At 53.5% G+C, this 11,726-nt stretch overlaps 1 protein-coding gene across 4 annotated transcripts in view; it reads right to left on the bottom strand.

The window, feature by feature from the left end:
* The window catches only part of LOC134037371 (putative adenosylhomocysteinase 3), a 22,237-nt gene continuing 10,511 nt past the window's right edge, over positions 1–11,726 (bottom strand). Inside the window, exons 1-17 of one of the 4 annotated variants that reach the window (XM_062482606.1) lie at positions 8,211–8,304; positions 7,411–7,519; positions 6,464–6,607; positions 5,519–5,619; positions 5,189–5,291; positions 4,947–5,041; positions 4,625–4,731; positions 4,208–4,324; positions 4,054–4,117; positions 3,823–3,911; positions 3,545–3,615; positions 3,227–3,321; positions 2,864–2,962; positions 2,376–2,444; positions 2,138–2,216; positions 822–942; positions 1–160 (exon numbers count right to left, since the gene is read on the bottom strand). In XM_062482606.1, the coding sequence (XP_062338590.1) occupies positions 154–160; positions 822–942; positions 2,138–2,216; positions 2,376–2,444; positions 2,864–2,962; positions 3,227–3,321; positions 3,545–3,615; positions 3,823–3,911; positions 4,054–4,117; positions 4,208–4,324; positions 4,625–4,731; positions 4,947–5,041; positions 5,189–5,291; positions 5,519–5,619; positions 6,464–6,607; positions 7,411–7,519; positions 8,211–8,261 (1,521 nt within the window). In that variant the 5' untranslated portion in view covers positions 8,262–8,304 and the 3' untranslated portion in view covers positions 1–153. Of the gene's footprint in view, positions 161–821; positions 943–2,137; positions 2,217–2,375; positions 2,445–2,863; positions 2,963–3,226; positions 3,322–3,544; positions 3,616–3,822; positions 3,912–4,053; positions 4,118–4,207; positions 4,325–4,624; positions 4,732–4,946; positions 5,042–5,188; positions 5,292–5,518; positions 5,620–6,463; positions 6,608–7,410; positions 7,520–8,210; positions 8,305–11,726 lie in introns of those variants that run through there. The other 3 variants (XM_062482607.1, XM_062482604.1, XM_062482605.1) reach the window with 3 other exon arrangements.

The raw sequence follows: 11,726 nt of genomic DNA, 5'->3' as shown, positions 1-11,726 counted from the left end.
CCCCCCCCCCCCCAGGTTAAAAGCAGGTGTGCAACACTTCCCATCTTCCTCCCCCACCCTCTTCCTCCTCCTCCTCCTTCCCCCTCTTTGTCGATGGATCTGTGCGGTTCATGGAGTATTGGTTCCTTCTGTATTTCCACCTCGACTCCACCTTTAATACCTGGAGGAACAGAGGACCCGGGGGTGAGAACAGGGTGTTACAGTGGAAGCTGTGGAGCCTGGAGAAAGCTAGACGTGCACTGACAGCATGGATGTCTCTGTCTCTGTCAGTATCAAACCACAGTGTTTTCACTCCGAGGGAAATCGTTCGACATGGACAATCCCTGCTATTGTCCATTCAACTGTGAGTTGAGTGTCAAAGAGTGTGTGTGTGTGTGTGTGTGTGTGTGTGTGAGTGAGTGAGATGGCGTGTGTGTGACTGTGATCAAGTATGCAAGTGTGTGTGACAGCCCCTCTCCAGCTGAGGCGGAGAGGGGGCTGGGTGAGCAGGCGGAGGGTTGGTGTGGTGTGTTGGGTGAGCAGGCGGAGGGTTGGTGCGGTGTGTTGGGTGAGCAGGCGGAGGTGGTCGTGAGGTGTGTTGGGTGAGCAGGCGGAGGTGGTCGTGAGGTGTGTTGGGTGAGCAGGCGGAGGGTTGGTGTGGTGTGTTGGGTGAGCAGGCGGAGGGTTGGTGTGGTGTGTTGGGTGAGCAGGCGGAGGGTTGGTGTGGTGTGTTGGGTGAGCAGGCGGAGGGTTGGTGTGGTGTGTTGGGTGAGCAGGCGGAGGGTTGGTGCGGTGTGTTGGGTGAGCAGGTGGAGGTGGTCGGTGCGGTGTGGTGTCGGCACCTGTAGTAGTTGGGCTTGAAGGGCCCGTTCTTGTTGAGGCCCAGATACTTGGCCTGCTCATCGCTGAGCTCCGTTAGGTGGGCGTCGAACGTGGGGAGGTGGAGGCTGGCCACGTACTCATCTGTCACAGGCAGGAGAGAGAGGACGGGGGGAAGAGCGGAGGTTAGGTTACCTGATGCATGGTCATCAATACCCACCATGTTGTGAGTGATTGATCCTGCTCTGCTGTCATGGTCCAGGACCCAGTCCTGCTAGACAAGACTACTGACCAGGGAGGACACGGAGAGATACCAGTCCTGCTAGACAAGACTACTGACCAGGGAGGACACAGAGAGATACCAGTCCTGCTAGACAAGACTACTGACCAGGGAGGACACAGAGAGATACCAGTCCTGCTAGACAAGACTACTGACCAGGGAGGACACAGAGAGATACCAGTCCTGCTAGACAAGACTACTGACCAGGGAGGACACAGAGAGATACCAGTCCTGGTAGACAAGACTACTGACCAGGGAGGAGGTAGGGACGAGCACTTGCAGAGAAGCTGACTTGTGCAAGGTTTATTATTCATCTGTTTAGCTGACTGCTATAAATCTCTCTTTCTCTTTCGCTCCCTTTCTCTCTCCATCTCTGGCTCTGCGATGGCGCAGTAAGCAGCAGTCTGTGACAGGGTGACCTACATTCAGAACCTCTGTCAGCCTCCATCTCAACCCCAGAGAGGAGGAGACCGGAGGAGAAGAGAGAGGAGGAGAGAGGAGAGCAGAGGAGAGGAGGAGAGAGCAGGAGAGACGAGAGATGGGCAGAGAAGACATGAGGAGGAGATCGGAGAAGAGAGGAGGCAAGAGAACAGCGAATTTCTGGATCGATGGCAAGCTGCGCTCTGGCTACTCTCCGACTCTGTTGTAGACTTGGCGTACACACAAACACACACAAACACACACAATGCGCTCAACTGTGCATGATTTGCTGTCTGGGAAGGCTGCAGCTGTTAACGTCAATAGAAAGTCGCTTAACGCTCCCGAGCCAAAAAACCCTGGAATGCTCACACCTGCTTTGTCTCTCTCTCCGTCTCTCTCTCTACCCATCTATAGAACTCTGCTTATCCAGCTCCCTGTCCTCCTGTTCCCTAGAGGAGGTCAGAGGTCAGCATGGTTAACAGCACAGGTGCTGCCTGCCAGGGCGGAGCTAGTCCTGGTGAGGACTGGGAGAGGAGGAGGGAGAGTCGAGAAGTCAGGACGGAGATGATGGAGGGAACGATGGAAGGAGAGGGAGAGCTGAGGACAGAAGGACAGAAGGGTGGGGGGGGGGGGTCTTACCCATCTTCTTGGGAAGCAGGTAGACGTCCTGTTTGTATCGCCCCTCTGGAGCGTTGTACAGCTCAATCAGAGCCAGGGCCTGACGAAACACACACACACACGTTAGGAACCGGAACTATGACCAAGGGGTGGTCTCTGTCACCACGGGTACTGCCTGGGATCAGAGCCACTGCCGTGTTGAGCTGCCACCAGCCTCGTCTCTACGGTTACCCACTACCACACACACACACACACGTACCTGAGTGGTGGCGGTGATGGACAGCACAAAGGTGGGCACTGTGGAACAGCTAAGGTTCAGCAGACGCCCCTGAGAGAGAGAGAAATAGGGAGGGAGAGAGGGGGACGGAGAGAGAGGAAAAATCAAGAAAACAAACGAGTTAAGAACAACAGACGGATGATCACGAGGCAGAAGCAAGCTAGAATGTTCTAGAACAAAACGGCCTGTGGCCCTGAGGAGCTCTGCTTTCAGTTCCCCATCAGGTGTGTCAATAGATGGTCCAGTTATTACTGTCTGGAGGTCTCCCACTTCCTCTGTTCTCACACACACACACACCGTTCCTGTTTATAGCCCTGACAGCACAAAGTCCAGAGATGAGATGAGGAAGAGAAGAGAGACCTCTCAGGTTGACACAGGACAGTCAACAATCGTTCTTATTGTGTGTGTGAGTGTGTGTGTGTGTGAACATGGGAAGTGGGAGAGAGAGTGGGAGCATTGTGTGTTCGTACCTCGGCCAGCAGGACTATCCTCTTGCCGTCGGGCCAGATGACGTGGTCCACCTGTGACCTCACCCTCTCCCAGGTCAACTCTGGGGTCCTCAGGCTGGCCTGGAACACACACACACACACACACACACACACACACATACATACGTCAGCATCACACACACACACACACACACACACACACACACACACACACACACACAACAGAGTCACTGTGACAGCAGGACAGGGAATCAAACAGCTGGAGTACCAGCCACAGCCAATCGCATCACTTCAGTGTATACACAGCCGTCTAGTGTCATCCCCTCTCTCACTCACACACACACACCGGCGATGTCAGCAGGGGGTCTGAGGGCGGCGACTCACCACGTCAATCTCGGTGTTGGAGTGTCCCATGTTGCAGACGATGCAGCCGTTCTTCATTCGGTCCAGGTACTCCCTCACAACCACGTTCTTGTTGCCTGGAGCACACAGACAGGGAACGTGTGTGTGTGTGTGTGCGCGTGTGTGTATGTGTGTGTGTGCACGTAGACTCCACACCGGTGATTAAGGCCGTCTATACTTCACTTTCAATTAGCCTTCCCCTCAGAAGCCCAGCAGATGGAGGGGAATGAACTAGAGATTAACGTGCTCTCTTCACTCTCTTCCACTAAGTGTGTGTGTGTGGGGGGGGGGGTGGCTTACCTGTGCAGGTGATGACAATGTCCACTTGTCTGATGACCTCATTCAGCTTCACCAGTCTGAAGCCATCCATACTGTATGGGCAGGAAAAACACACCCTGAGTGATGTTGCACTACACTTACAAGCCACACTTTTCTATACTGGTTGTCCATGATGACAAACTATCTAATGCAGAGGAAATGCCTCTCCAGTCCCTGCTGTTTCATTGGCTGATAGGGTCAGCATCCGGCTGCCCGTTGGCTGGCGGAATGGCTGTCTGGGTTCTGATTGGCTGACTCACCAGGCCTGCAGGGCACAGATGGGGTCGATCTCGGTGACATAGACGATGGAGCCCATGGCTTTAAGTGCAGCACAGCAGCCCTTTCCCACCTGAACACACACACACACACACATCTGTTCAGCACCTTCATGGGTATAGCTATGTATTTAGTTTGTAAACAGTGTCCCCTGCAGGTTACCCCTGGTACTGGGCCAGTAGGACAGTAGAGTAGAGACTGTGACTGGGCCTCACCTCTCCATAACCACACACAACCACCTGCTTCCCCCCGAACATCACGTCAGTGGTCCTCTTCAGCCTGGGGGGGGAGGGGGGGGGTTGACAATTACTCAGTGTACAAAGAACATAAGAACAGTGGCCTGTTATGTAGGTGTGTGTGGACTCTTACCCATCCAGGATGGACTCTCTGCAGCAGTACAGGTTGTCAAACTTCTGCTTGGTCACAGAGTCATTGACGTTCATGGCAGGAACACACAGCTTGCCCGCCTTGGACAACTGGTACAACCTGCAGACACAGACACACGCACACACAGTTAGGCATGCTGACTTCCTTATTTCAAACATGACAAATTATGCCCTCAAATACATTTGTACTTGTGTAGCCCTTTCTACAAACCTAAAGCACAACCTAACACCAACCTAAACCCTCAAGGAATTCTTATACAACAATCATGCAGTTTCCATGTTTGGCCACTAGATGGCAACATGACCATGTCAGCTCATGGAGGCAAACAGGGAGGACAGACTGCCGTCTAACCAGAATAGAGTGTGTGAGTGTGTGAGTGTGTGTGTGTTAGTGACCCACCTGTGGACGCCCGTGACGCTCTCCTCTACGATGCCCTTGATTTTCTTGAACATGTTGGGGTATTTCTTGTAGATCCAGTGAGTGAGGTCTCCCCCGTCGTCCAGGATCTGCGGGAGGACACACGGACACCGTGAGGTCAGACCCCCCACAGCCCCTCTCCTCCCTGGGCATCTCTCCACCTCACCTAGACCCCCACCTGGGGGTCCACCAGACCTGGGTCTAGTCACACTACAACACTAGCGGCCCATGCTACAGGGCTGGGCTGATGGGGTTAGGGTTGGAGGGAGGTCAGATGAGTGGTTGTGGTTGTTCAGGGACGCACCATGTTGGGCTGCCAGCCCTCCAGGTTGACACAGCGGTCGATGCACCACCAGAAATCATCCTCAGACTCGCCCTTCCAGGCAAACACAGAGAAACCTGGGGGGGAGAGAGAGAGAGAGACATTAAAAGTGGGTAAGTAGGTGGTTGAGAGGAGGTGGATGGGGACCACCCAAGACAGTGAGGATTTATGAGAGAAAACGACACACACACACACACACACGCGCACACACACGGGTCCCTCACCTCCCTCCGCCAGAGCAGCTGCCACCTCGTTCTGGGTAGAGTAGATGTTGCAGGCAGCCCACCTGCACTGGGCCCCCAGGGCAGACAGGGTCTCCATCAGCACCTACACACACACACACTCGTCAGATGGGACCCCCAAGAATATCAACTAAAAGAAGCTTTTGGTGTGTATACTTGCTGTGGTCTGGGCCAGTGTAGTCTGTGTTGAGTCTGTGTGTGTGTGAATATATGCCAGTGTTGTGTGTGCGGTGTTCATAAACTATGCATGTATGTGCTATTACAGCTGTCTTGGAGGTGTGTGTGTGTGTGTGTGTGTGTGTGTGTACTCACGGCGGTCTGGGCGGTAATGTGGGTGCATCCCACCACTTTGGCTCCAGCCAGGGGCTTCTCTCCCTGGGCTCTCTTCCTCAGAGCCATCAGGGCTGGCATCTCTACAGGGACGACACACACACACACACACACCATTGAGAGACTGGAGGAGCCCCACTTTATCAGCAAATGGATCAATTAATTCTCATTCATCCAGTCATTACTGTGCTTCATCTCAACAGAATGGACGAGTCTCTGCTTCCTCCAACTGTACAAACATGAAGCCAAAGTATCCTGGATACGTGTGCGGCCATCTTGCGCTGGTGATGTCATTCGGAGCCAGAGTCTGTGCTGTAGTGATCAGCCGGTGGAGCCGCGGTATCGAGGTCCCACCCATGCACTCGCCTGACCCAATCGAGACCGCACATTAAGCCCTTTTTGTATCGTCCAATGAATAACCACTTAAAAACAAACTGCTCAGAAAAAAATGTGCACTTCAACTGGCATTTATTTGATGAATATTGACGTGCACTTAGATTTTTTTTCTCGTTTAGCTGGTGTACCATCCGCTAACATGGAGGGGGCGGGACTTCTGACCCATACTGCAGCCGGCCACCGCGGGGCGATGGGGATGTTCGGGCTTCACTTTTGAGGAGCCGCCGTGCCGTTCTGTGTACAGTCAGTGGTCCAGCCTGGTCACCCATGTGAGTGAGGACAGCGTGAGTTGCTCGTGGTGACAGGCCCGGGTTCAGCCGAGGAGAGCCCCCGTCGTGTCTAATCAGGGCGCGCTTGATTAGGTATCAAGAGGGAGGGGGGAAGACGGCAGCAGTCTGCTGTTTACTCCAAAGTCTGGGGTGGGGGAGGACATATGGCCACCCTGGAGGAGCCTGCATTTGAGCCTGACACACACACACACACACACACACACACACACACGTCCCCGTCCCCCCCGTCCCCCCACGTTACCCTGCTCGGCGATCTCGATCTCCCTGCGTCCGAAGTCGGCCTGCTTGATGTTCTTGATGCAGAAGTCTCCGTTGCCCTTGGAGTTCTTCTGCTGCTTATCCCTGGGAGAGGTCTCGTCGTCAGAGCTGTCTGTGTAGGAGGCAGCTGCAACACAGGGCAGCACGGGGTTTCAAAACACGCTATGTACTAACACACACACACACACACACACATTCTTAAACTCTAGTCCACACATTCAACACTGAATCAGAAGTGAGGGAGAGATAGGGAGGGAGGGGGGGGTGGGTGTTACAGCTGTGGGAATCATCAGGGTAAACCGAGGTGAAGAAGAGGGAGAGAGTTTAGTGTCAATGTGATGAGGCTGAGAAAGTGAAAGAGACAGACACAGTGAGACATACAGAGAGAGAGAGAGAAAGACAGTGAGACAGACAGAGAGACAGTGAGACAGAGTGATAGAGACACAGTGAGACAGACAGAGAGATAGAGACACAGTGAGACAGACACAGTGAGACAGACAGAGAGAGAGAGATAGAGACACAGTGAGACAGACACAGTGAGACAGACAGAGAGAGAGAGATAGAGACACAGTGAGACAGACAGAGAGAGAGACAGAGTCTCCCGCTCTCCTGACTTGTCCTCCTTCAGCACACTGTGGCTCAGTGTGAACCAGTCTCTCTCCTCTCTCTCAGAGACCTCCGTCTTAATCCTCTTACACTGGCCTGACTGACGACAACCTGGCTGAACTCAAACTTCACAAGGACAGTGTGCGTGTGCGTGCGTGTGGAAGGAAACTCTGTATCAGTGCCCCTTCATCCCTGCAGCATGTGCCTTCCAGCTGGCATCCCTCCCTAACAGTTTCATCACCAGGGCAAAGACCACTATTGTGTGTGTGCCGATACTAAAACTGGGGAGTGTGAGTGTGTGTGTGTGGTGTGTGTGTTCCGTACCTGAGCTGTAGCTGTCTGTGGAGGACTGGGAGATGGAGCGGGACAGCGAGCGACGGCCGATCTTGGTGGGCCGTTTGTTGAACTCCTGCTTCTGGTCTGCAAACTGGATCTGCGGGGGAAGGGAGGGAGGGGGGGGAGACAGGGGAGGGGGGGGTCACATAAGGGCTGAGCACCCCACTACCCCACCCAGAATAATGGAGGGTTCGGGCCCCAACAACTGGGCCCTTGCATCCACACACCAAAGGCGCCTCACGCACAGACATTTTATTGACCAGGCCCTGATATGTGACTTATTACTGTAGTCCTATAAAACACAACAGTACAAGGACAGAGCGGCAACAAAGAATCCTGATTTAAAAAAAGAATAACACCCAGTGGAAGTCTCACAGCCAGAGCGGGTTGTTTAATACTTATATAACACCCATAAATCGGAATCCATGACACACTCTGCTGGGAGCGTGTGCACAAACAGAACCAGACGGACTGAGTCAATTCCAGTGTTGGGTCATGCTGCTGACCGCAGCCTTTCAGTCTCATTCACACACGACAGGGAGAGAGAGAGGAAGGAAGGGAGGGGAGAGGAAGGGAGAGGAAAGAGAGAGAGAGGAAGGAAGGGAGGGGAGAGGAAGGGAGAGAGAGAGAGAGAGAGAGAGAGAGAGAGAGAGGAAGGGAGAGGAGAGAGAGAGAGAGACAGTCACGCGGGTAGCTTGGAGGTTCAGAGTTCTCCCACGTCGGAGACTCTGTGAACGGTCAGGCATCCTTCCTCCCCTCACACCTCTCTCTCTCTCTCTCTCTCTTACCTTCTTCACTCTGTGTTCACCGCTCTCCACATCACTCTTTTTCTTAAACATGATCCCGGTCGCAGTGAGCTAGTGTGTGTGTGATAGAGAGTGTGTGGGTGTATCTGTGAAGCTGGACTGGGTGCAGTGTGTGAGAGAGCAGTTCTGTTTGGGTGAGGGGGAACTCATATCAGGTCTCTCTCTCTCTCTCTCTCTCTCTCTCTCTCTCTCTCTCTCTGTCTCTCTCTGTCTCTCTCTGTCTCTCTCTGTCTCTCTCTGTCTCTCTCTGTCTCTGTGTGTTTTACTCTGATCCAGCCCTAACTGGCAGAAAGCCGCTTTGGATACAATGCAGAATTGTTTTGTTTATTGTGTCATTTCTCCTCTCACTTTCTCTCTCCCCCCCCCCCCTTCTCCTTCTCCCTCTCCCTCTCTGTCCTCTTGCTTGTTAATTGTTACCGTGGTGTTTGTGTTTCTGCAGGGCAGCTTTACTGCCAGTCCTGGTCCACTGGTCAGGTGGTCAGGCCCAGAATGACCCAGAACTGAGCCCCGGGGCTGGGGTTAGAGTCCAGCAGGATAACCCCCCACTTCTACCTAGCTCAGCCTCGACATCAGCGAGACTCCAGTCATCACCGAACGCCACAAGGCAAAAAACGGCTCTCAACTTCAATAAATAGTATTAGTAACAGGAAACAGCATTTAGAAACCCTTGTAGTGAAAGACACCTTAATGACACAAAGTTGCCTAATTAGCAAAAACCTACGTTTGAAAAAGTGGCGCGATTGAGGTGAGTTTAGGACACTGAAACGCCATGAGTCCTCAGCCCAGCTGTTGGTGAGTTCTACGACCGGGGGACAGGAGAGGAGGTTGATGGAGGGGTGAACTAGGAAACACCAGGTTGTTATCAACGTGTCTAGGAGGTCACATGAAGGCTGGCTCCTGTTGCAGTGGATCCTTCACAGCAAATCTCATCTGCTCAATCAAACTAACCAGGTCAATGAGGGCCAAAGAGCTTCTGTGTGTGTGTCGCAAGGACATCTGACCTTACTCATGTTTTTCCGAACACTCTGCCGTGTGGCAGACACACACACACACACAGTTACAGGGCTGCTTGGAGAGGTCATGCAGTAGAGGTCAGTGAACGGGCAGTAATCCTCTGTCTTAATCATGGATCTGGTGCAATCAGAGCAACGAGGAGAACAGGCCTGCTTCAATTAGGAGAGGAGGAGGAGGAGGAGGGGGAGGAGGCAGTGGTTAAAACGAGATTGCTGGTTTATGAGGATCAAGGATCAGTCTTGTGTCCCTGTAGCTCCATGGCTGTGCAGAGGCCAAGCCTGTGGATGCATGAATGAAGCGTGTGGCTCGACTGAATAATCCCATAGTGCTTCTAACAGTCCACACTGAGAGCACACTGCTGCTGGATGGATATGAATGGATTCATGCTTGAATGGACACCACTCCAGAGCCCCTCCCTTCAACTGTCTCTCCGTCCTGTCTGTCTGTCTGTCTGAGGAGGGGGGCTCTGAGAGTGTAGCCTAACACATGTTCCACTCATTCATTTGTAGCATAGCTGGATGAGAGAGAGAGAGAGAGAGAGAGAGAGAGAGAGAGAGAGAGAGAGAGAGAGAGAGAGAGAGAGAGAGAGAGAGAGAGAGAGAGAGAGAGAGAGAGAGAGAGAGAGAGAGAGAGAGAGAGAGAGAGAGAGAGAGAGAGAGGAGAGAGAGAGAGAGAGAGAGAGAGGAGAGAGAGAGAGAGAGAGGGGGGGGGGGGGGGGGGGGGAGAGAGGGGGGAGGGAGAGAGAGGGGGGAGGGGAGAGAGAGATAGAACAGAAAAAGAAGAGGCGAGGAACGCATAGAGGAAAGAGTGGGAGAGAAGGAATGTGTGGAGAGACAAAGAGGGAGGGAGACATAGAGAGAGATGATGTGTTGTGTAAGAGAGAGCAGTGACAGGCTGTCCAGAGTTCAGCGCCAGCAGCATCAGAACCAGGACCAGAGAGAGAGAGAGCACAGAGGAGGTGAGGAGAGAGAGAGCACAGAGGAGGTGAGGAGAGAGAGATCACAGAGGAGGTGAGGAGAGAGAGAGAGAGCACAGAGGAAGTGAGGAGAGAGAGATCACAGAGGAGGTGAGGAGAGAGAGAGCACAGAGGAGGTGAGGAGAGAGAGAGCACAGAGGAGGTGAGGAGAGAGAGAGAGAACAGCGGAGGTGAGGAGAGAGAGAGAGCACAGCGGAGGTGAGGAGAGAGAGAGCACAGCAGAGGTGAGGAGAGAGAACATAGAGGAGGTGAAGAGAGAGTGAGAGCACAGAGGAGGTGAGGAGAGAGAGAGAACACAGAGGAGGTGAGGAGAGAGAGAGAGTACAGCGGAGGTAGAGAGAGAGAGAGCACAGAGGAGGTGAGGAGAGAGAGAGAGCACAGCGGATGTGGAGAGAGAGAGAGCACAGAGGAGGTGAGGAGAGAGAGAGAGCACAGAGGAGGTGAGGAGAGAGAGAGAGAGAGAGAGAGAGAGAGTACAGCGGGCTCTGGATGGGGCCTCATTCCACACGCATCAATCCTTATCTTAATCTCCATTACATATAGACTGATCTACTCTCTCTCTCTCATTCTTCCAGTCTCTCTTTTGTCTCGTCTCCCCTCTGCTGCAAGACGTGCGCGTGTGTTAACCTAGCTGCAGCACCAGTATACATAATGGATGCTCAGTGATTGCGAGACTAATGAGATGTAAATAATGGATGCAAATTCAACACTGCTGAACACAGCGCATTGTCGACCGTGTGCGAGCGCGCGCGCATGTGTGCGCAAAACCAGACCGGTGCCAACCAGTCATGCCCTGCGCACCCAGCGGTCCAAAGTCCTGACCCAGTGGTGCCACTTTTAGCAGGGCGGAGCCCAGGCAGAGAGAGGATGGGGAAACTGGGCCGGCTGCCAGGGGCCGATTAAAGCCCACAGCCCCAGTGGCGGCCACGCGCAGTGGCGCGGCTCAGCCAGCAGGTGGCAGAGGAGCAGCTCGTGGCGTGACAGGCCCTGTGTGGCCCTGCAAGCTGGAGGAGAGAGCTGAGACGAGCGACAGGCTGAGAGGGAGAGAGAGATAGGAAGAGAGAGGGATCGAGAGAGACAGGGGGGGAGAGAGAGAGACAGGGGGGGGGCAGAGAGATAGAGAGAGAAAGAGACAGAAAAAGAGATGAAGCTATGAGATAGTTCCTGGTAACATGGTAACAGAGCCCTCTCAGCACCATCAACAGTGTTGTCCCCACTCCTGGGTCAGTGTTATGATGGTTATGAGAGTCCGGAACGTTCCTTGTTATTCGGCGCCGGCCTCAGAGTTCGAGAGCAGGGTAAGCTGCTCTGGTTTGCTGTTCTGGAGCAGCACGTCACCTGCTGACATGCAAGCCGCCATGGGGTTTCTAAACTGTGTGTGTGTGTGTGTGTCTGTGAGTATGTGTGTGTCACCAGCTGAGAGTTGCTGGCCACCATGGAGGGGGTCATGTGACCAGAAACCCTGAGACTGAGCTCACAACACAGATGTAATGGAAATCTGGTGAGAG

The sequence above is a fragment of the Osmerus eperlanus genome, chromosome 17 (genome assembly GCF_963692335.1).
Source record: "Osmerus eperlanus chromosome 17, fOsmEpe2.1, whole genome shotgun sequence".
Lineage (NCBI taxonomy): Eukaryota > Metazoa > Chordata > Actinopteri > Osmeriformes > Osmeridae > Osmerus > Osmerus eperlanus.
Note: the sequence above shows the minus strand (reverse complement) of the source record. Positions and strands in the feature narration are given on the sequence as shown.